This window comes from Peromyscus californicus, unplaced genomic scaffold (genome assembly GCF_007827085.1).
Source record: "Peromyscus californicus insignis strain IS unplaced genomic scaffold, ASM782708v3 Scaffold_22__1_contigs__length_63687245, whole genome shotgun sequence".
In the NCBI taxonomy this organism is placed as follows: domain Eukaryota; kingdom Metazoa; phylum Chordata; class Mammalia; order Rodentia; family Cricetidae; genus Peromyscus; species Peromyscus californicus.
The window spans coordinates 28,600,843-28,625,769 of NW_026294525.1; the positions used below are offsets into that span (position 1 = coordinate 28,600,843).

At 40.4% G+C, this 24,927-nt stretch overlaps 1 protein-coding gene across 1 annotated transcript in view; it reads right to left on the reverse strand.

Moving 5' to 3' along the window:
• Pde7b (phosphodiesterase 7B) overlaps positions 1 to 24,927 on the reverse strand; it is a 311,632-nt gene that overhangs the window by 214,784 nt on the left and 71,921 nt on the right. The window contains exon 2 of the mRNA XM_052751151.1: positions 4,513 to 4,573. Within this exon, the coding sequence (XP_052607111.1) occupies positions 4,513 to 4,573 (61 nt within the window). The remainder of the gene's footprint in view (positions 1 to 4,512; positions 4,574 to 24,927) is intronic.

Below are 24,927 nucleotides of genomic sequence, written 5' to 3' on the forward strand. Positions count from 1 at the left end.
ACACAGACACTGTTATCTTGTGTTGAATATTAATAAAATGTTGACTTCAAGGTATCCTGTTCCTGTGGAAATTACCAACCCAGCTCAAAGTTTATATAGCAAATTTCAAATGTCTAATTGTGAACACTCCGTGTAAGCCAGACAGGTAATCAAGTTCTTCCAGAACGTTCAAATGGCCACGCCACTTATCAGCATGAATAGATTCAAGTATGAAACAGCAGCAAAACCATAGAATATTCCAAATTAGAAAAAACAACCTTGATAAAAATGGGGAACGTGAGCCAAAATACCATAAATTACAAATTAAGGAGTTTTATTTTTCTAGAATCCTACTCTAAAAGTAAGAGAAATGGGGGTAGAAAAAAGTACCATGTCTGATCTTTTTTTTTTTTAAATTTCTTTTTATAAGGAAAGTTTCTAAGTTTACAGAACATGGCTAACACATGAACTAAGAATTGAATCAACACCAATCATTCTCTAAGTAGTCTCCATTCTTTATGACTAACAGTTTTCTTTTATACCTTTAGTAACTTGGTATAGTCCATGCATTATTTGCATAATTAGAGATAATTCCCTGTCAGTTTTCTTGTTCTTTTTAGGATCACTTCCTTACTTTTTTTGTTTTGTTTTGTTTTTCAAGACAGGGTTTCTCTGTGTAGCTTTGTGCCTTTCCTGGAACTCACTTTGTAGCCCAGGCTGGCCTCCAACTCACAGAGATCTGCCTGCCTCTGCCTCCCAAGTGCTGGGATTAAAGGAGTATGCCACCACCACCTGGCCCTTACATTTTATTAAGGTACAAATTTAGCCATATAGTTGTATATCCTTTGATATAATTACATTAGCTCTAAGGCTAATTGGAATTGAAGGGAGATCTGTACATAAGTGTTTGGATCTAGATACGGGGTTTGCAGTGGGGGAATCTTGAAGGATCTAAGTGTGAAGCACAGAATAAGGGAGACATTTATGAACAGTTTGCTTGCCAACTTGGTGGCCGCAGTTAGCATCTCTGAACAATTTTAAGGACTAAGCAGCTCATCCTCAGTATAGTCAGCTTTGCAGCCCACAATCGACCTTCAAACCCCACCTGCACTGTTCTCCTGAAACCAGAAATGACTCTCTACAAAAACCATGAGGACAGTAATTGGTTCTCACTTAAAACTGTATTGGATGTAATGCTTTGGAGTCACTCAAGGTGATTATGACAATTACACATGAGTTAAGATAATGAGGCAGCAGCATGGTTTTCTGAGAAGGTGGTTAATTCATAAAAGTCAAGACGTAGACAGTTCAACATACAACTACTGCCCCCGCCCCCAGCCTCCACTATAATGATCTGAGTATTCACTGGTAGAGAAGAGGACAGACCTGCAAACCTGGCCCTGGCTAGTGACCCTAATGCACATTCCATATCAAGTGAAAACCAGAGCGCAGCCCGAATCCCGGCAGGGACCCCAAAATTGGAGTGTGGGAAGGAAGGGAAGAGGAACCCAGGAAGAAAGGCCCAAGAGCTTGGTAATACAAAGATGTGGATGTCTCAGGTTGGCCCTCATTGGGGATCAATTCTGAGTGGCATAAAGATCCAGGGTAAAGTTTTAGAAATACGGGCTGTATATAATTTTTCTCTTAGTTGGAAATTTTGATTAACTCAATATAATATCACAAAATCACCCCCCCCCCAAAGTTTATAAAACTTAACAGTACCTTCAAATACGAGACACCTTATCATTTGTAGATAAAACATTTTCTCAAGAAGTATTCCAGGAAGGGGTAAAGACACGTTTTTCAGGCCCCTCTTAAAGAACCTACTATACCTCAGACAAGGCAGAGGAGACGCCTTTTGTGGAGCGTTCATATAGACATTCTTTCTTAAAGAAATACAGAAAACGGCCCCGGTTTTAGTGCCACATAGTAATACTGTGAATTCCTCTTGCTTATCTTACAGAAATGAACCCTTCAACCTTTTTAAAAAATTTTTATTCTCATCGTCTCATACCATGGCAGTCCCACTGACGCAGTAGGCTAATTACAGATTGATCCATTGATATTGATTTATTTTGGTATTCTTTTGTCTGTAATGTCAAAAGACTTTATCAAAGTTTGAATTAGAACTCTTACCAATTCCCTTAAGGGATAAATAGGAAAAAGTCCAAGTCCTCTTTAGTGTAAGATCCTAAAGGACACAGACAATTTCCACTGTGTGAGAAACTCTAAGTGTTTAGCATGACCTCTGTATGCTTTGTTTTGCATTTATAGACTGTAAATAGATAGTATTTACAGGTAACATGTAATATGTTCTTTCTCTGTATTCTCAATCAAAACTTTCATTCTCATTTTTCCTTTGTACTATTTAATTCTATATCATTACAAGAAGCTAATGAAATCTACAAGGTTGATACCTAGCACACTAGTCTTGCCAAACATACCTGTGTTTTGAAAGAGTAGACATCTCTTAGTTGACTTACAATCAATGACCTAGCTATTTAAGATGCCCAGGATAGATTTCACCTGTCCTTTTAGGTGCTCAGTTATGATTTAGCTGCAATAGTTATGATAGTAGTTAGAAAAACATAATGGATTTATACTAACATATTCCAAATCAATGGGGATATATTTGATGGTCAAGAATGCCCAGTGGCAGTCACATAAAACACACTATATCATCAAAAAAGATGGAAAGGTATTAGCTTTCCTTTAAGTGAGGCCCAGTACCTAGGCAGTACTAGACAGTCCTTCCCCACCCTTCTCCTAGCTAGTTATTAATCAAGCACTTACAAGAGAAGCAGAATTCATCCAAAGCTGATGATGTCCATGTCTTTGCCAGCATCATGAGTTAAAAATTGATTCAAGTTACTAGATCAGGTGGAAATAAGCAATGCAAATTTACTTTAGTGGTTCAAACTGTGGTAAGTGGGGTGTAATACTGGAGCATTTGCTTTCGTTTCCTTAGATGTGAAAGAACTCTAACAGTAGTTCAGTTATCATTTTGTTTGTGTGGAAATCGAATGAACTAAATGATAAATAGATAAAACATGCTCACAAGACGCCTCACATCCAATGTTGGGACACATGGCTGCATCTCTCTATCTTTTTATATCTATCTATCTATCTATCTATCTATCTATCTATCTATCTATCTTCTATCATCTATATCTATCATCTATCTATTATCTATCTTTCTTTCCATCTACCATCCATTTTTATCTATAATTTTTAACTACTATCTTGAGATATTAGTGCTTTTGAGGCATTTATAAAGTTTAAAACCTAGAATTGGATAGTGAAAGTAATATGCAGAGGAATGCTGTAATCACTGCTATATGCTTCTAGGAAAATGTCCAGTTTCTAGTAGACCTAAAAACTCATCTTATTTCAAAACATATGAGAACTTCAATATAGAAATTCTCTATTGAATAGCAGTAGAAGATAATAAAAAAGATTAGAAGGCTAGACAACTGTGATATCTGTTTCATGTTTGTTTTTTGAGTCATGAGTTTGGTTATTTGTTTGGCTATCATCTTGAGTTATGACTGACTGAGATCTTCCCATGCCTCTATTTACCTTGCTGGGTATGTGTTTTGGGTCACCTTACCAATAATCTAGGCTGTTAATATGAGGTGGCTAGAGGAAATGAATAATGCTAACATGTATGCATCTTTACTTTGTTTATGAATACAGTTTTAGTGAGCAAGTGTGAACTGCTATGCAAAAATGGTGAGATCACTTCATTGCCCTTACAGCTGTAAATTTTAAATTACAATTAATGTAAAACTCCTTGGGCATATTTTAGCTGCTGACAGCAGCCCTAAGATTCTGCAGTTTAGAACCTTACCATGGTTTGCACCATGGCTGACTTAGCGGTTAAATATTTCACTCACACTCGCTGTATTTATTTCTAACCTATGGTGAGGAAAACATTATTGCCTTTCTTCCTTAACAGGGTAGTATATATTATTGAGTCTGTAAAAGGCAATGATTCTATATCACCCCACAAGAAAAGATGACTATTTGTTATTTTATTGCAATTCGGATGCAGATGCATTGTGGGTAATTGACTTGACTTCTGATGATTTCAAATACATACTTCTCCCAGGTCTTATAAATGAGGGCATCCTGTGATATTGTAATACCTAATAGTTTTAATATTTATCTTATAATCTCAGGCTTAGGATGCCAGCGGGATTCTTCTTGCATTTTGATAACGGTTTTTGTTGTTGTTGTTGTTGTTGTTATTTTTTTAAGTACAAAGCACTCAACTCAATTGCATGCTATCCTGATGATCCAAGAAGCACCGGGACTCCGAAGAACGGGCCAAGACTTACTGAGAACTAGTAAAATAAAATCCTTTTTCATCTTCTAGTGCTCTACAAATATATTATAGCTGTTTATAAACTCCAAACACACTTACGAGCCTCCTTATAATGGAGCAGGAGGTGGTCAGCAAGACATCAAAACAACAGTGACTCCACATGACATCGACATGCATAATACATTTGAAACAAGAAGCCTTCTTACCTAGCATGCAAACACATTTGACATTCTGATCAGGGTTCTCAAACAAGATTTCGCCACACCTCTGTAATAGAAAGACAGCCTCAGTTACTTTAAGATTGCAAATGAGAATTCTCAAGCCAATATAGCCACGCAACTGACACAAACTGTGTTGTTATTCTACTTTCCTTTGCTTTAGTTATCTGGGTCTAGGGACTTCTGTCATAAAGAGAGACTTTCCTGGAAGCAAAGTCTTTCAGAGGCCAGTCTGGGATGGGCTGTTCCAGCATGCTTCACGTCCCTGTCAACAGCTGACCCTGTGCTCCTACGAGAAGCCGTGGCTTGGGATGCACCTCTTTTCTATCAGTTCCTGTCTCAGTGAAACATCCAGTTACCAGGATCGATAATTTGAGTTCAATCCCTCTCAGAGTTGGACCTTCTTCAGCATCGACATTATTCTGAGCGACTCACTCTACACACAGATATTATCCAAGTTGTGTGGCCAGTGCTGAACTCGCTGAGGTCAGGAAAAGGACAAATGGAGGAAATGCTAAGCAGCACAGGGCTTTTCTGCACTCACAGGTTCAGGGAGTAACGACTTTCTTGCCTATAGTTTCATTTTAATTTGCATTTCAAAACTTTTGTGCAAGGCAAAACTTAGCAATCCAATCCATTATTTAACAGGCCACCTTTGCATAATGAATATGATTGGCAAATGGGATTAGTATCTATGTGTATAAAGGAACCACTCAAAGCAATAAGAACATATATAATCTGATAGAAACATGGATAAAAGGTACAGCAAGTAATTCATAAAGAGGAAATCTGAATGGTCAATAAACACAGAAAATATATTAAACTATACCAATAATTGGGAATAAATAAATTACACTTCAGATAAAGGGCTTTTAAAAACTCACTGATTTGACAACATTTAGAAATCTAGAAATGCTAAATATTTTCAAGAATGCAGAGAAAAGTGAAGCTTTTATACTCTTGGGCTAATGTATAAAATAATTACTACAGAAAAGGTGGCGAAGTCTGGCAAGTTTGAAAAGTTCATACAGCATGATAGAGTAAGTGACTTTTTTAGAATTTTAACTACAGAAATTTTCAAAAAAACAACTTCAGTGTTCTACTTAGAAAAGAGGAATGTCATCCATGAGTGGACTCCTACAATTAAAAATGAATCAAGGCTTCGTAGACTCTAAAAGCATATATAATATACAATGTATTTATATAAAATACGTAATATTTACCTTACAGAATGCCAAACATACCTGATTTTCAAGTCATATAAAACTTACATTTGTCCTAACAGTGTAGCATTAGAGTTGGGGAGGTAGTTCAGTTGGGGAAAGCACTTACAGTTCAAGAGTGAAGATCTAAGCTCAAACCCCTGGAATCTGTGTGAAGCCAGGCACAGTAGCATGCCTCTACCTTCTTAGTTCTTTTACTGTGGGATGGGAGTCAGAGACAGAAAAATACTTGGGAGCCTGTGGGAGCCAGCTAGCCAAGTCATGTGCCCGGTGAACTACAATGAGACCCTGTCTCAAAATGTGGTGGAAGGTTCGGGCCAATACCTGAAGTTGTCTTTTGATGTCCACACACATGCTTCATACACACATGTGCATCATACACACACATACACACACACACACACACACACACACACACACACACACACACACACACACACACACACAGAAACGGTAAAGTGTAATATCATGCTAAAAAGAATTCCATATATTATGAAGTTGAAAACACCTAAAAACAGCACACATTCCTTATGCATACGTTACTTTACTAAAAAAGAAAAACATGAACTGAAAAGCAATGAGGCATCAAATACAGGGTGTGGAGAAGAGAACGGAGAGACAGTATGTAGGAGGGCCTATGAGGCTACCAACTTTTTCTATAATTATTCGTGCCTTAGGTTCTTCTAGAAACTCATTTTTACACGAAACATTTTATAACAAGAGTGAATTGGCCATATCCACTATTTTGGGTATTAAAGACCTACACCTTTGTCCAGTGTAGATCTGCTTCAGAGTTCTTGAGGTCATGGAGGACGTTATTTGTTCTTATAACTCGTTCTTATCACTTACTAAATTATTTCCTTTTCATTTTTTAAAAAATAAACCTTACTATGTAGCTCTGAGTCTGTTCTGGCCTGGAACTCTCTGTGTAGATCATGCTGGGCCCCCAACTCCCAGAGATCTACTTGCCTCTACCTCTCAGGTGCTGGCATTAGAGGCATGAAGCACCATGCTGTTTTCTTTGCTCTGAAGAAGACTGGCAGGCTAGCAGTGTGATCCATTTTTTTCTCTTTCAAAGTTCACAGCTTGGTTAACTCCATTCCCTGAAGGAAAAAGGAACTCAAAATCCTTCACAGCTAATTGTAAAATTCTCAGGGGGAGAGAACTAGTTTTTAGATTGATCCAACCATGTAAGAGACAGACAGTAGGCTCAGAGGTTGGGAAAGCAAGCAAGCTGTGATAGAGTCAAGAGGTGGAACTGTGGAAGACAGAGTCTGCACACAGTAGAAGGCTGCAAGAGGGTATTGGATTCTGAAGGTAAGAGGGTGCTGAATTCTAGATGGAGAGTTCAGATCATGAGCCATCTGCTGACCTAGTGGGATCTGTATCACGCCACTTAATCTCTTCACGCTTCATCTCCTTGGAAGTAACATGGGGATGTTGATGTGTGCCACCAAGTTAGGTCAGGGAGCAGATGTGTGGATTAACGACCCATGCAGTCTGACTTTACTGTGTGTTCCTGTTTTTGTTTGTATTTTGACAGAGGTTAAGCCCTTTAAAATAGCTCGGATCTGTTTTCTGCCTCACCTGCCTTTTCAAGTGGTATGTTTGCAACCCAAAAGAGTTAATCATTATTTTTAGATGAAAGGTCAGAGGTTTTTAAGATGTTTTCAACTTCTTAGCAGAATGACTCACTATCGGTGTCTTGTCTGGATTAATAACAAAGCTTGTATGCATGCTGCCATGGAAGAGGTGCCCTACCATGGCGGTGTGGGTAGAGGTTGCATAACTTCCAATGGCTATGATAAGGTAAGGGCATCTTGAGATGTGTCTCTCAATAGGCATGTGAGCCTGGCTATCAGGATCTTTGTCCCCGATCATGCACAGAGCTGGAAGGAATGTCTGAAACTCCCAAGAAGCATACGTTCTGTAACAGTCATGGCCTGCCTGGGTTCACTGACCAGCCAAGCTCATTACCAAGCAGAAAGGGGAGGTGCCGTGGCCCTTCCTATGAGGATGAGGCCTTCTGCTTCCCTGTCTTTACCTGGAAAATGGCAGAGCACCTTTAACTAGCTTCCTAACTGCTTTGGTTTTTCAAAGTTACCTGATAATAGCAACAGTTTTTAAAGCAGTGTCCAGAGAGGAATTCAATCATTTGTAGGACATGCCCCAAACCACATTCTTTCCAATACCTGTTCTCTTCTCATTGATACATACTAGTGTTTACCAGGCCTTCAATGCCAGGCTCCTACTCAACAGCACAGTCCAGGGCAATGACCTAGTTTAGGAGATTAATTAGGTTATACCACAGTATCCCCAGTCTCAGACAACTGTAGACTCCAGCATGGGGAAAGGCCCTGTGTTTTTCTGGGTTGTGAGGTCTGCAACCCTCTTCCTTTGATGCTCTGGTCATATTTGTTGGGACTCCCCATCTGGGAATCTTGATTCTGGATGACTTCTGGTTCTGATCATCAGAATTCTGTCTGATTCTTAGAGAGCCCATCTTTGTTTCATTTTTTATATTTTAAATAGCCAGATCATCTTGTTGCTGCCCAACAATTCCAGTGAAAGCTAACGATAAATACCAAGGCATAGGCATTTCAATGCCAACCCAAGATGTTGGAGCCATGTTAGCAATTAAGAAATCCTGCCGGGCAGTGGTGGCGCACGCCTTTAATCCCGGCACTTGGGAGGCAGAGCCAGGCAGATCTTTGTGAGTTCGAGGCCAGCCTGGTCTACAGAGTGAGTTCCAGGAAAGGCGCAAAGCTACACAGAGAAACCCTGTCTCGAAAAAACAAACAAAAATCCTCCTAGCACGTGCTCCTTCTTTTTGAGGCACATAGACTACACTTCATGAGAACTTATGCATGTGTGCCCACTATCTCCATAGACTGTAAAGAATCAACCAACTTCACCATTAGTGTCCCTAACATGCCTTATGGTAGTCTTTTACGTGTTAGGTCCCTGAAAACGGAGGTAGACTGAATACTTACTACTTTGCTAACGTTTATTGAGACTGTGGGATAACCATTGTTCTAAGTCTTGTCTAGCTAACCATTGCATACTCTCATTATACTCCTGCAACAGTAGAAAACTGAGACAGAGACAGGAGCATTCACTGTAGAATACCCTCTCTAGTGAACGGGTATGAGTGTTGGCAGTTGACTGACACATAACCAAGATTTATGGATTCCCAGATATTGGCTACTTTGGCGTCTCTCATTGCACCGACTATGTAGACTATGTCTGCGGACACTCCCTTTACTCACCCATTAGCTTCTGGCTTTTTGCCAGAGAGCTCAGACTTTGGATAAGATCGGCTCAGTTTCAAAGCCTGTTGCTACCTCCTCTCATCTGCTCTATCATCAGGGGTCAAACTGCTCTCCTAGCTGTAAAACAGGGAGATGTTATCTACGTCATAGAATGATTTTGAATTTAGTTTTAACTCATTAGAAGCAAGGAAGAACTATATTTAAACATTATAGGCAAGACTGCAACATAAAAGTAAGGATGAACTTGAAACACATTCATTAAAGATCTACGCTAATTCTCGTAGTATTTTTCAGGATTAAAAGTAAAGAAATGCTTGGAATTTTAAAAGTCAACATTTTGTAAGTTGTTTTCCAATTAGTCTTAGTTAAGAGTTTTGTATATTAAGTTTAGGATTTGACGTTTGTTCAGAGAGGTTTTAAAGTATTGCATCTATCATTTACAATAGCCACAATATGAATGAACATCAATGGTTGGATTAATAAGACAGTGAGGCATTTTTCAAAATAGGGTATTATTTAACCAGAGAAGGGAGGAAGGTAATTCTATCATTTGCTACAACATGGATGAATACATAGGATATTGTGCTAAGTGAAATAAACCAGGTACAGAAAAACAAATACCATATGATCGTACTTATATGTGCAATCTGAAAACACTGAATTCATAGAAACCAAGAGCAGAATAGTGGTCACCAGTGGCCGGAGGGGAAGCGTTCAGTGGCTACAAGGATTCACCTTGACAGGGAGAATAAGATCAGCAGAGCTATGTATAACATGCAACGATAGTCATCACAACACATTGAACACTTGAAAATTGTTAAGAGTGTATATTTTGTGTTCTCTCTCTCTCTTTTTTTTATTGGCCATTCCATTCTTTATTAGACCATCAGGTGTTTTAAACAGACACAGTATCACAGCTTCATAGAGTTAAACAAATGCAATATAAACAAAAATAACACACCTTAAAATAATATTCTACAACAAAGAAAGAACAAAAGAAAAAATCCTGCATTGTTACAGGGTTTTACATAATGTTGAATGCTTTCTATATTCTTGGAGGAGGTCTGGGTGGCTGTCATGGATTCTCCCATGAAGTCTGGTTACTGCGTTGTAACTTGGCTTTTTTTTTATGCCCCACAAAAAAATAGTGAGATAATGTATCTGTTAATTAGCTTGATTTAGTCATTTCACAATTGTACATATTTCAAAACATCATTTTTATACTGTAAATATGCGTACTTTTTGTTTTTCAACTAAAAAGTAACAATAAAAAAATCTCTAATTTAAAGCTGGCAACATTTTAAATTTCAAACTTTTAATTCCCACTAACTAAAATTGTGTATTCCAGTAAAATATACAATAAAACATACTTCTCTTAAGTAAATTGTATTTTTTTTCTTGTATTTCTCATAGGTGTGAAAGTTGAAATTAGCAATAAATTTAGAAAACACATTTAAGTTTTCAACAACTTTTGCCAAACTAGTGGAAACGCATGAACTTGAACCAGTGGCTGAGTAGCCCCCATGGAACTGGACCAGGCCCTCTGGATAAGTGGAACAGTTGATTAGTTTGAACTGTTTCGGAGGCCCCCAGGCAGTGGAGCCTGTCCTTGGTGCATGGGCTGGCTTTTTGGAGCCTAGGGCCTATGCTGGGACACATTGTTCAGTCCTGGTGTAGGGAGGAGGAGACTGGACCTGCCTCGGGGGGGAGTCTACCAGGCTGAGCTGACTCTCCAGGGGAGACCTTGCCTTGGAGGAAGTGGGAATGGTGGGGGGTGGATTGGGAGGGAGGGCTGGAGGGGGTGGGAGGAGGGAGGACAGGGGAATCCGTGGCTGATACGTGAAATTAAGTTAATTATAAAATAAAAATATTTAACAACAACAAAAAAAGAAAAATTATATCTGCTGTGATACTGTTCAATTACCAGTGATATACTCGCTAGGAATTATTAGTTGAGGTGACAGGCTCATTTTATTCTCTTTGTTTAAAAAAATCACTTTCTTAAGACAATTGATACTCCATTTTCCTTCATCTTTTTTTCTGTTCTGAAACTTGCTCTCACTCAGATGTAGAAACCTCTCAGCAGTTCTTCAGCAGCTAATCTGTTTAGCAAAAGTATTTTTGTATCTCAGAAGGGAGGGGGCAGCAGCCAACAACTCAAGACGGCACTCCTCCGGGCTGCGTCACTTCCGTCAGCGTCAGCGGAGGCAATAACAGTTTATTGCAAGTATATGATGTTAAATACGACCAGAAAGTAATTGAAAGTTGGTTCCCTGGTTTTTGCCCTCCCTCATTTACAGTTTTCCTGTTTTTAGAACGATTTGATTAAAGAAATCTAGTGTTTGTAAAATCGTTGGAAGATCAGGCTGGAGTCTGGGCTTCCACCAAGGATTGCAAACTGGTTCAGCTGGCCATGAGCTCAGGAGCCCGGTGAGCCACAGCCCGGAACGTGGAGAGTGGGCAGGCACCACTGAATTGTTGACTTCAAGAACACAGCAGAAGGCAGCAATCCAGGGATCACAAGACTTTTGGCACAGCAGCCTCTTGAGATCTGTAAAGCCAGTGGCTGAATATTGGATGTTACTGTAGAAACAAATCCCAACATCTCTATGACGGTGTTTGGAGCTCTCACAAAGTAGACAAAAGTAAAATAAACCCACAACATAGACCAGGCTCATTTTGGAAAAACAAACAAACAAACAAACAAACAAACAAACAAACATCAAAGCTGAGCTTCATGAGTTAAAAAAAAACAAAAAACAAAAAACTACTAACCGTAGTCAGATAGTTGGGAATTCACTGGACCTGAGAATCCGAGTTAGCCGAGAGGAGATATGATGCCTGATCATTTATTCTTATGAATTAGTAAGTGTTGCATATATCTATAGCCACATTGTATGCAGTTGCAATGAGATGATTAAGGCTCAAACCTGACATTTGGAAGATCTTTCAAAATTGGTTTCCTAACTGGTCATGATGTCATATCCCTGTAATCCCAACATTCAAGAGGCAGAGGCAGGAGGATCACAAAATAGAGACTAGCCTGGAATACATAGACTATTCAAGGTCAGTCCGAACAACAGTGGCAAGACCCTATCTCAAAAACCCAGAAGGTCATCACCATAGCTCAGTTGGAGTCCTTGCCTAACAGTCTTAAGGCTCTGGTTCAGTCCTCAGCTCCACACACAAACAAAGCAAGCAAATGAACAGGAAGCTCTGGACAATTCTGGTTTGCTTTGCATCTTACAGTTTCCCAAAGTAGAGAACAGAAGGTGCTTCTTGATATCTGGTCCAGAGAATGGAAGTCTAGAGTGAAAATGTCTTAAGTCTGAAGAGCATTCATGAAGCATGGCTTCTACTAAGACTGAACTCATAAAAAGTGATGAAGGGTTGGGAGTTTGGAACCCATCAATGTCTCCCAAATCAGTTAACAAATGAACGAATGCTCAAAAAAGGCACTGGAAGAGTGCCAAGTTTGTGCAAGCACTGTCCTGTGAATGTGGGTACCAAGGAGGGTGAGATGCAAGCCTACATCATTTTGAAGCCTAAAATAAAGTCAGAATATACAAAGCAAAGGGCTGCTTCAGTTATGGTACCCAACCCGGATGGGCTATCACAGAAGGCTTTACTTCAGAAAAAGAGGTGATCTTGTGGCTGGGCCTGGAAGGTAATACTTAGCCATCAAGAGACACACCCCTAGCCCATCACAGGGGAAGATGCCTGAGCAAAATTTGTAGGATCAAATAAGTAGTCTCCAAAGACTGGGGCAAAACCATGGTGGGTCATAGCAGAGGATTTAATCAAACTGGTAGCCATGAATGAGTGAGACCAGAGGGAAGCAGGGACCGATAGTGTATTGCAAGTTCTTCTGGGCTGGGAGGAAGGCTTGCTTTTAGAGAGTGGGAACTTAAAGAATTCTTTTAGTGTTGTAACAAACAACTGTAATTTAATGGCATCAGATATCTCTGACCAGTGGTTTTGCCTGCAATCTTTTTGCTTATTTTAACTTCCAAAAAAGGTACTAGAGCCTGAGATATCCTTCATTCCTTTTTCTGGAATTATTCCATAGAATGGCTATGACCTAAAGGATTCTCCAGCCACCCAGTGGAAATCTCGTGTAAGGCTGACTGCCGCTCCTGTGGAAGCCATTAGCACCTTGTGTGGAGGCATGGCGGTTTCCCTGCTCCAGGAGGGTATGTTTTCAGGATCTCCTTCTTTACAGTGGCCCAAGTCCACAAGTATTTTACTCAGTCCCGCCTACTGTGTGGGTGGCACAGTCAGGCCTTCATCCCCGAACACTGTGGCAGCCCTCAGCACTTTGGTCCCACAGGCCAACAGATTTGGAACTAGGGCAGATTTCAGCCTGGGCTCGTGTTTTGCTTCCTGGGAAGGAGCAGATTTCCATCCTCTTGCAGGCTGTTAAAACGTCAGACTAATAAGTTTTCAACAATCTGTCAGTGCCGGTCTGCAGCAACAAGCTGGCATTGCCTTTGGATCCTGGCTTCATGGTCCAACCCAACCTCAGCCAGTCAAAATAAGAGACACAACAGCAAGAGAGAGAGAGAGTGAAAAAAAAATCAGATAATCACCCCAAGCCAAGCAGAAATTCTTAACAAATCCATTGTTGCCAACTGCAAACAGCAACTCTGTGGTCTGCCTAACCTGGTTTGACCCTCGGGAAGGGCCATCTCTCCAAAAGCTCTAATTATCTATGGTCAGGAGTGACTTGAAAGACATTAATGCCATTGCTATTGGGAAACGAGCCTACCTGCTTTTAACAGCTTTGTTTTTTCCTCCGTCAAAGAACAAAATGTTAGCTCAGTGGCGTATGCTTTCTATTAGAGAACGACCCACAGCAGCAATCTCCAGAGAGTCGCTCAGCATTTTATTACAGACCCCTATTTTTAAATGTTTAAAAAACTGCTTATTACAAACCAAAACTTGGAAAACCTGGTGAGAGAGAGAGAGAGAGAGAGAGAGAGAGAGAGAGAGAGAGAGAATTAAATTACTGAGCAAATGTCCTGAGTGAACTGTTTTCTGTCATTCTGACCCCAGACAGTAGCAGGCACTAGAATGGCTATGGCTATGTCCTTCTGGTAGACCTCCTTCAGGGAGATGGTAGGGTCAGATGGCGCACCGGGTTGGAAGCTGGCATGTACTGAAATGCACACTGAGAACTGCCGTTTCCACCATGTCACTAACATGACTCTAGCCTCTAGGCAGCCTAATTCTAGCAAAACTGCACCCGAAGGTTGGTGGCCTGGAGTGGAACCGAGACATCTCTCTCAAGCACATCCAGCTATTGCAACTGGGTAGACATCTGAGTCCAAGTATTTTGGGAAGAGTCCTGGTACGGGCTCTGAAAAATCCTGTATATCAGATACAAATACATACACCCCCAAATCCAAACAGTGCAAACGTTGAGTGAGAATTTTGCAGTGCAGTGTCATCTTTTATTCATTATCTTAGAGTCTCCAGGGCTGACAAGGAGCCAGAGTCATAAATGTTTAATGTCGACATAGTGAGTTGTCAAAGGTGAAGTCAAAAAACAGTGGAAGAAACAGGAAGAGGTAGAGGAGAACAGATGAGTAAACGTAATGGAAAGTACTTTAGCATGTTAAGGTTCAAATCCCAAATCTGGCCCTTATTAGTTACAAGATCTGTGGCCCATTTGGCTTATGTTTCTTAGTTTCAAGGTAGAGATGAGGGAGGAACACTCCTGATAATGATGATAATATCATATATATATATATATATATATATATATATATATATATATATATATATATATATGCTAGAATCTTTGGTCAGCAGTTGGTGAAACTAGAAGGGACTGAGAAGTGTGGCCTTGATGGAGGAGGTGTGTCACTGGGGTTAGGGGTGGGCTTTGAGGTCTCAAAAGCCTACATTTTTCTAGTTAGCCTTTCTCTCTCTCTCTGCTTTTTGCTTGTGGATCGGATGTAAGCTCTCAGCTACTGCTCAAGTGTCATGCCTGCCTGCCATACTCTCCACTACAACGACCATGTACTTTGACCCTCTGGAACCATGAGACGCGCCCGCGCCCCCCCCCCTCCCGTGCGCGCGCGCGCGCAATGAAATGCTTTCTTTTATAAGTGATGATGTTTTGTCACAGAAAAAAAAATTAGGCAGTGTGTAAACACCTCATCTACTGTAGAACCTATAATGTGGCCATTATGAATGTGATTTTGAGGAAGAAAAGAGGGAGATGTAGTACATAGCCACTTGATGGTACTCTGCATGGCTTACAGAACACAGTTCCTTCATCAGTCATAGGGCCTGATGAGGAAATGTATCTTGCTCCTCCCATGATGGAGAGCACTAGTCTAAAGAAGGGAAACATGTAAAGCTAAAGGTCCAGAGAGCAGAGGTGGGTGGGGATGGATGGAGATGGTCAGCCTTCCTCCTGTATCCTTATCTTTGGTACTGAGGAAGGGTAAAGGACCTAAATGAGTTTAGGAAAGGGTTTCTTCATGGGGAAGCAAATTGGCGATATCCAGATGGGCATGGAAAATCTTCTGAAAGATTGTCTTGAGGGTAAAGGAGAGAAGAAACAATACTGTACTCCTCAGTTGAGACTGAAGCACAAGATAAACTGAGAAGCTATTTATTCTGAGCAACATAATTGTTGTAGAGGCAAAAATCTGAAGACGATTGAGGAAATGAAGTCCAGAATGGGTACAAAAGGATGGGATTAAGATAATCATAAGGCTCTTGGCATTGAGAAACATGAGGCTGGAGAAGGTGGCAGGGACTGGACTGCTAAGACAGTGTAGGACTCTACCTAATGAAGTCACTGCAAGTCATAGATCCTCTGCTCTGGGTGGTAGAGTGTGCCCAACAGTGTTCCCGAAGATCTTAGGATGGGAGTACAGTATAGCAGCCATGCATGCTGACAGAAGCTGTTGTCCCATTATGGACATGCTTTGGGGTGGGAAAATGTCCGGTTAAGTGTGGCACCATCTTATCATTGAATTTCATGACATCATCACTACTATCCTTAACACTCATAGTTGTGACAATCGGCAAAGCTTGGGAGGGACCCCAGAACAGCTCACCCCTTCTGAATCCTCTGTATGCTAACACATCCCCAAGGAGTTCCGTCAGATTTTTTTTTTTTTTTAGGTTTAGTAAAGCTACATGGTCTTTAGGAAGAGGAGATTGTAGAAGTCTATCATGAATATGCTCCCAAGACCATGGCCTTCGAAATCATGTGTAAGGTAAAGATTGAGGCTGAGTATGCACTGAAAAGGGGAATCAAGGTCAAAATCCAGACCCCCAAAACAGGACAACTAGGGCTTGGGAACAGAAGTGTGTCACTAGTCCTGAGAAAGGTATTTTCTCCTCAGGAACTTGTGGAAGAGCATGCTGTATTTCAGGAAAACCATTCCTTTACTCACTTATTACCTTCAGAGAGAGAGAGAGACAGAGACAGAGACAGAGAGAGAGACAGAGAGACAGAGAGACAGAGAGACAGACAGAGTCAGAGAGAGCTCTGAATCCCAAACGGATTCCATGTCTTTGCCCTGTCCCCAACAGAACATGTAGCAAGTCAGCATGTGTCACTGCCGCCCCTGGAGCACCAACACAGTGAACTCTCAGAATATCTGGCTCTCCGTTTTCCCTGTGTTGCCAACAAGGATGTCCCGACAATTGCCACACAACAGATATGTACTCATAATTGCCACACTCCAGCCATCTGGTCAACGTGTCTAAGCTGGAGACCTCGTCTTTCTTTATTTACCCTGCAATTTTCAAGCTACTTTACGAGGCCTTGCAGATGGCAGAAGCTTAATAGATAATATCAGCAGTATCCCCCAATCTTTGCAGAGGCGTCACGATTCAGAGACTCATGGACCCCATCCAGACTGCGACTGAACGAATATTTACTCAGGACAAAGGAGTAGTTATAATGGGCTCCTTGTAGCCCAGTGCCGCAGTGTTTCTGTACGTAAACCAACAATTAAATGTAATCCTATATACTTATAGTTTTAAAAGAAATTCAAACCAGTCCTTGGAACTGAATAACCCCAGCCCTAGAGAAAATGACTTCCAGAGCATCAAGCCCAACATATGAACACAGGACCTCTGAGCCACAAAGGAACACACTCTTTCCCACAGGGAAAAGGGCTTGTTGTATAACCATTCATGAGGCCAAAGACTCAGATGTTCCCATGGACAATCAAAAAATGATTACTGGTCAAGTCATATTGGCCATTTCCATAAGGACAGCTCTGAGACACAGATTTGGCCGTGGGCAGAGATGTCAATAAATTCTACTAGCAATCGACACCCCCCTCCACTGTGAGAGCTCAAAAAATCCAGTGTCTCAGAGAAATAACTGACCAATTTCATGAACTTCAAGTGAACATGAAATACTGGATATTTTTTAAATAGCTATATACTGCTTTGACATTACATGCTTTACTCCACCATATGCTTTGACAAGAACAACATTTGGAAGGCATCTCATTTGGCCCTCCCTCTCTTTACTGAGATAGGGATTGCTGTTTCCCCTCTAATTTCCTGCTATTCCCCAACATCTAGATGAAATTCTGTCACATTTTAAGATCTCAATGGATATTGCTCAATAGACTGAATGGATGAGCTGGCCAAAAATATACTGACCCAGTATATGGGTCAGAACTATATGGTAGTCAAGTTAAAAACTAAAAGATGGTGGGACTCTTAAAAGAAGAACATGATTGTTGTGTACGTGTGTGTGTGTGTGTGTGTGTGTGTGTGTGTGTGTGTGTGTGTATGTGCATTTGCTGGAGACTGAACCAGGCATTATCAGGCAAGCACCCTGACACAGAGGTGCACTCACAGCAGATATACACTTTAACATAAGCTTAAGTTACCAGATTGATGTCATGATTCTTCTAAGAAGTTGCTATGCAGGAATGCCATAGGTTGAGTCTCACTTGAGGGCAAAGATTTCTCCACGTATTATGGTTTTGAAACATAATTCTCTCTGGAAAGCCCCCCATGTGTGTCCCTTTTTGCCCACAGGCCCCTACAGAGTATTTACCTATATAGCTCTATACATGGCATTTATGTGATATATACAGCATATATATGATGTTATAAATATACATATATGCTATTTTTTACTTCAATCATGCACTAAAGAGCATTCATTAGGTAGGTACTTTTTGCCAAACATTTTCAGATGCCACTATTAAAAGCTGACACATAGACCTCATGTTTATACAGCCTAGCATTTGCAATTTTAGACTAATGAAATAGTGATGTGGGATTAATGGGCATTGTTCCATCTCTAAATCTCATAGCTATTCCTTTTTATAAAACAGCAAATGATATTAAAATGAAACAAAGAAGCCAAATTTGTTTTAAATGGTTAGGATTCATACCAGGAAAATAGAGGCAATGTCTCTTTACCTCAACAAATATTTCAAGTATTTGGGTAGAAGGTTGTAGAAGGGCCTCTTGGGGCTTGCTTTTAGGTCCTGAGTGTGTGTGAATGCTCACCCTAGTCATTTTTCTTCCCTAAGACACTCTGTATCCTCTTCATAAGCAGAAACAATTATTGATTTGAATGTGAATTTTCATTAGTATTCATGTTCTAATAGTAGAACTTAGTAATGAAAATGTAAACACCAAAAGAGGCTGAGCATCAACAGGGATAGAAAGAGACAGTTCCATCATTGATTTAGCTTGAATTGTTAAGACTTGGCCGTGGATAAACTTAGTCCAAATTTAGGGTCAGAAAAGTTATAGGATATGAAGAGAAGAATCTATAAGGAAAGGAGTAGAAATAAGGACACAAAACAGTAACAGGGCCTTGGAAAGTATCAATGAACTAACTTGATAGTGAAATTTGAGAATCCTGACGATCATATTTTGTCAAATTGATTGGCTCTGAGGTTAACTAAAAGACACACCTCTGAGTGTGTTGGTGAGGGCATTTCTTTAAGAATTAAGTAAGTGGCGCAAGGACAAGACTCCTTTAGAGGAATCAGCACCTTCCAACAGTGGTTCAGACAAAGAAGAGTGAGGGAAAAGCAGAGCTGTGTTTGCCTGCCCACTTTCACTCCCTGCCGGTGAGTGCATCTGCTTCCTCAAGGCTGCTGCTGTTGCTATCCCTTACTGACATTGGAGCCTCCTGCCTTCTTCTGTAGACTTAAGACCAGCGATTCTTTAGGTCTTCAGTGTCAGACTGGCATAACAGACTTCACAGTTATCAGGTTCTCAGCCTCTCCAGTTTACAGCTACTGTTAGACTATACACCCTATAGACTCTAAGCCAATCTGATAAATCCCCTCTGTAATATATATTCATCCTATCAATTCTGCTGCTTTAGAGAACCCTGATTTTCCTGGATTATCATAATGGATTAGCCACTTTAAGTGTTTGTATGTGTATATACTATATGTTTAACACACTCCTCAATCATCTCTTTAGCCACTGTCTACCAACTACAAAATAATCCTTAGACTATTCTGCATGCAGGTCTAATTTATTTTTATACCCCATTCTGACTCTGGAATAGGCTATATGCCAGTGTGTATGTCAGTGTTTACATCACAGGCCACAAAATATTTAATAAGCACCTGTTTTAAAAGTCCTATTACTTTATTCTGCAGGAATTTTTTTCCTTAATGTCCATGTTTCATTGTGCTATACATTTATTTCTTTTATTGTACGGAGACCCTCTATACACATACACTAGCACATATGTATATCACAAAGGGCATGAACCTAGCTAGGAGCTTTCAATAAAATCCTCAAAATGTTCTCCCAATCGCATGCTGTACACAGTACTGAGGTCATCATTGGATTATGCTCAGGTTGAAATCTCTTACTTGTTTTCAAGAGAGTGGCTATTCCCTTGTTACATTTTCCATAATATGTGCTGTTATCATTCCAAGAGAAAAGTTGTGGCCACTTCTACTCACTTATTATTACAAATGGAAATACCAGGCCTTTGGAATCAGGAAGTTGCTCTATTGGCCTCAGCCCTTCATTTTCACTAATGCCAACATTCTTTCAGAGCCCTTTGTCCATAAAGCATTTCCTAATCTCAGTCCCAAGAGCGCTTCTTTTAGTTTTTATCCCCACAATGAATCATCATGATATTGTATGATCTTCTCAACTATATAACCAGGTTTTTATAACCAGGTCTTTGGTTCTTTATATGCTGCCCTCTACGTTAGTGGAGCAAGGATTGTTTAAAAACAGAACATTTAGTTGAAATTAATAAATACAGATTTAGAACTATGGAATTTGGTTCAAAATAAAATTCAAAAAGCATAATCTGGTTGTGTGTTTCAGTCAACTGCTTATTGGGTACATGTGTTTGTCATGTGAAATAAAATATTCACTTTTAATTTATTTAAAAACTGTGACCTACATGCTGCTTTTACACTTTAAAAGAAATGAAATATCTTTTCCTGGCCTTTAGCAAAGGCAAAGCGTTTAAGGAAAGACAAATGGTAAGAAGGTTTGGTGGTGCATGCCTTTAATTCTACCATTCAGGCGGCAGAGACAGGTGGATCTCTTAGTCCAAGGTCAGCCTAGTCTACAGAGTGAGTTCTAGGACAACCAGGGCTACACAGAGAAACTGTGTCTTAAACTTTTCCCCCCACCACCACCAAAAAAAAAGAAAGGAAGAAAGGAAAGAAAAAAAATCAGTCTATTAAACATGGGTGTTTCAAATATGTGGTTAGTTGAGCTGGTAATAACACTTTCTCACAAGGAAACGATTGTGATGGTTGCAAGAGTAATTGTCAAAGGGTTCTGGTAAGGGATCCTCTTGAAAAATGAAATATGGCATGCTTAATTTCACACATGACTCCCACAGCCTTAGGAGTCTTACTGCGGTAAGTGAACCATGGGTGTATCTTACAGTCTTTGTGATGTGTGGCCCCCTAAGGTATTAGGAGCTGAATGTCCTGAAAATAAGTTCTATGACATGTTTAGTTTTTCCAGAGTCTCATGTAGCCCAGGCAGGCCTCAGTATCAATACTCGTACTGCTGCTCCATCTGCCTCCACCCCACCAGTGCTGGGGTGTGTGGGGTATATTACTATACCCAGTTGATGAAGTGTGCAGGGTTGAACCCAGGGCTTTGTGAACACTAGGCGAGTACTCTAATGATTGCACCACCTCCCTTCTCCTTGCCTATTCAGTCCTAAGCTCAGTTGTGTAAAGTTGAATCCAAGGGGTCTTGCTTGACTCCACCCCCACCCTTTCCCATACCCACTACCTTTTTTCCCACCTAAGAACACTTCAGTGCGTGTTCAGGTTCTGTTTATTGAACCCGTTTAGCTTTTCCTGTGCTCCCGCCAGCACCTCAGTCCTCACAGCATTTCTGTGTTATGCTTAGATTTTTGCATAGTTGCACAACAGAAGAACCCTCTATTGTTGGTATTGCCTTGCTCTATTCTGATTGTCACACAAGTAGCCAGAGTGATCTACCAGTGTCTTGGTTGGTTGTTCCTCTGCTCACAAGCCTTCGGTGGCTACATTTCACCCTTGGAATTACCCAGAATTCTTGGTGAGGTGCACAGTGTCTTATGGCACCGACTTGGGCTCTTCAATCACATGCCACTTTGGGTTTATCACACTGCTTTCTGAAGCCTTCTCTTTCTCTTTATATCTGAACCCCCCACATGCTCACAGAGCAGCTCTCCTTATCCATCCTTCAGGCTACCATTGTGACATCACCTGGTTCTCCTGGGGGCTTTCTTGAGCTGCAAAGCTCTCTGTTCAGACTCTCTTTTGAGAATCTCATTGTACTCAAGGTACTATATAGTATCAATAATAGCTACACAATTTTCTAATAATTTCACATCATCATTGCTCACTTTGAGTTCTAGGCCCCCTGTGGGTACCCCAACCTGAAGATGCTCAAGTCCTTTATCTGAAACATTTGTACCTAGATTCATGGATAACCTTTCATACACTTTGCATAATCTGTAGATTACATATACTACTTAACACTATGTAAATAGCGGTAATGTTGCAAAACCCTGTACATCTTCAGTACAGACACCATTTTTTAAGGACGGTCTTCTGCAGTTTGATGTGTAACAGTGGATATATGATGAGCAGAGCACGGCTCTAACTTCCTGTCAGCTATTTTCCTGCTGCCTTATAAAAGGCACCCTCCTCCTTCGTAGGCATTCAGTAAGTGTCTGTTGGATGAATGAAAGGAGGAAACTGATGTGTTAACCACAAAATCCTTAGCAATTGAAGGGTAATCAAAATAGTGTTGAGTATCCGCATTAGGAGAGAGTCTAGATTTACAAAAAATGCATTTTATGGGTATTCTTTTTGTGTCGGTTTTCTGTATTGCTAGAAAAAAGTCTTTTGGAACCAAGAACCATGCCAGCTAGAAGCATTGCACACCTCCTGTTCCTGCTTAGCCCTGCAGAATGTTATTGGAAAAGAGCAACATCTCACACACAGGAGACTGTTGTGGAACGCTCAGGGAACGTCGTGGGAGAAGGGGCAGAAAGAAGGCGAGAGGCAGAGAATCAGGGAGTGACTAGTGTCTCCTTGTAATGTCAGAAGCTACACCTAGGAAGTGTCACCAACACAGCTGCCTAAACATGAACTAAACAAGGTCTATACCAATAGACATTCTAAAGCAGACAGGGAAAGCCCATAAGGCCTCAATCCTACACTAAAGGCAACTAAGGATTGCCAAGAGTACACACCAATTGCTTATCCAGTATCAAATGGTCAGCCCTGAAACATATATGAAAGTAATGTTATGCAGACTGATTAGGTTATATTTATGTATTTGGAATATATATATATATATATATATATATATATATATATATATATTGGAATATATCTGTATATGACAACAATTGATTTAAAAATGAGGCCATGAATTTGAAAGAGAATAAGGAGGGGTGTATAGAAGAGTTTGGAGGGAGGAAAAGATGAAATGATTTGATTATATTATACTCTCAGAAGATAAAAAAAAATATTTTTTTCTTTTGTTTTTTTGAGACAGGGTTTCTATCTATGCAGCCTTGGCTTGGCTGTCCTAGAACTAGCTGTGTAGACCAGACTGGCCTCAGACTCACAGAGATCCTCCTGCCTTTGCCTCCCAAGTGCTAGAATTAAAGGTGAGTGCTACCACCACCTGGCAAAAGAAATAATTTTTAAAAGTATGATGTAAAGTGCATTGAATTTCTAACTATGGCGGACATAAAAGTCGACCAGTGTGTTTGTTAAAATGGGTGCTCCTGAGCCAAGAGAGGAGATCAGGACTCAGGACTTTAAAGATCTGGGAGATGCTAAAGTTGATCTTCTTTCTGGTGATGGAGGACCCTGTGTGCTAAAAGAGGGGTGATGTGGTTCAGTTCTAACCTTGGGAAAGTTCCTCAGTCTTTGTGAGACTCTGAGTCTTCATTGTCAAGGTGAGAGACTTAACTTCTTGTAGCTCTAAAATGTCTAGTTTTCATAGACTGATTTTCTTATGAGCATAGTCTAGTAGCGTGAAAGAGTGGACCCTCATACTGATCCAATCTCAGAAATTTAGTTCTGCAACAGAGGCAGATACTTCATTTTACATGGTCCTTCAAGCTCCAGGACCATTTGAATTTATTCTAGAATTCTTTTTTCTTTCCTTCTCTTTCTTTCTTTCTTTCTTTCTTTCTTTCTTTCTTTCTTTCTTTCTTTCTTTCTTTCTTTCTTTCTTTCTTTCTTTCCTTCCTTCTCTCTCTCTCTCTCTCTCTCTCTCTCTCTCTCTCTCTCTCTCTCTCTCTCTCTCTCTCTCTCTCTCTGAGGGATTTTACTGTGTAACAGCTCTGGCTGTCCTGGAACTCATTTTGTAGACTAGACCAGTCTTGAACTCACAGAGATCCGCCTGCCTTTGCCTCCTGAGAACTGGGATTAAAGGTGTGCGCCACCACCACTCAACTTTCTAGCACTTTTTGTTTTTCCTAGTAGTTCTTTGAACAATATGTGTTTTTTCCCTTTGGGAGCTGGAGCTTGAACCCAGGGCCTTACATATAGAGGGAAATACTCCAGCACTGAGATACATCCCTAGCCATCTAGTAGTTTAAAAAAAAATTAAAAATCTATTGTTTGAGAGTTTCATACATACAATGTGTTTTGATCAATTCCACTCCTGTTTCCTTCCCTCCAGTTCTTCCCCTAACCACTTCCACCACTTTCCCCTCCATATTCACGCTCTCCTTTTTGGACCCTCTGAGTCCCCTTAGGATGCACATATACAGTGTCTGACTCTCTACTGGAGCCATAGGTAGTTTCTCAGAAGCCACATCCTTGAAGAAAATGGACTCTCCCTCTCCTAGCAGCCTTCAGTTACCAATGGCTTCTCACCTAGGGGTGGGGTTGATGACCCCCTCCCACCCATGCTAGGCTTTTTTTTCAGGCTTGATCTTGCCCAGGTCTCATGCTGTGGTCACAACTGTTGTGAGTTCACATGTTCAACCACCCCCCGCTGTGTCTGGGAGAAGAATGTTCACTAAACATTTGTTCAAAGAACCTTTGGCTCTTGCCTCTTTCAGCCCCCTCTTCCGCAGTGATTCCTGAGCCTGTCTAGGGCTGAGCACTCCTTGGGGAGCTTTCGTTTGCTGCATTTTGTAGACTCCACCACAAGCAAAGTTAGTCAAGCATATAATCAATAAATCAAGAAGTTTAGGAGGGTTTTCTTTCCAGAGAAGTAAGCTCTTACATGAACACGCATCTAATTCTTTTTAAAATAATAATTTTAAATTAAAGAGTAGTAACCACAATTAGTTAGGAGAAGGAGTTTGAGCATTTATTGCAGTGACTAGATGGATAGTTTGAGGAAGTTATGTTATCTGTAACACAAAGAAAAAAATTTCAGTGATTTTGTAAAAACGTTTCTGATCTGGCCAGTTTTTATAGTTTAGGAAA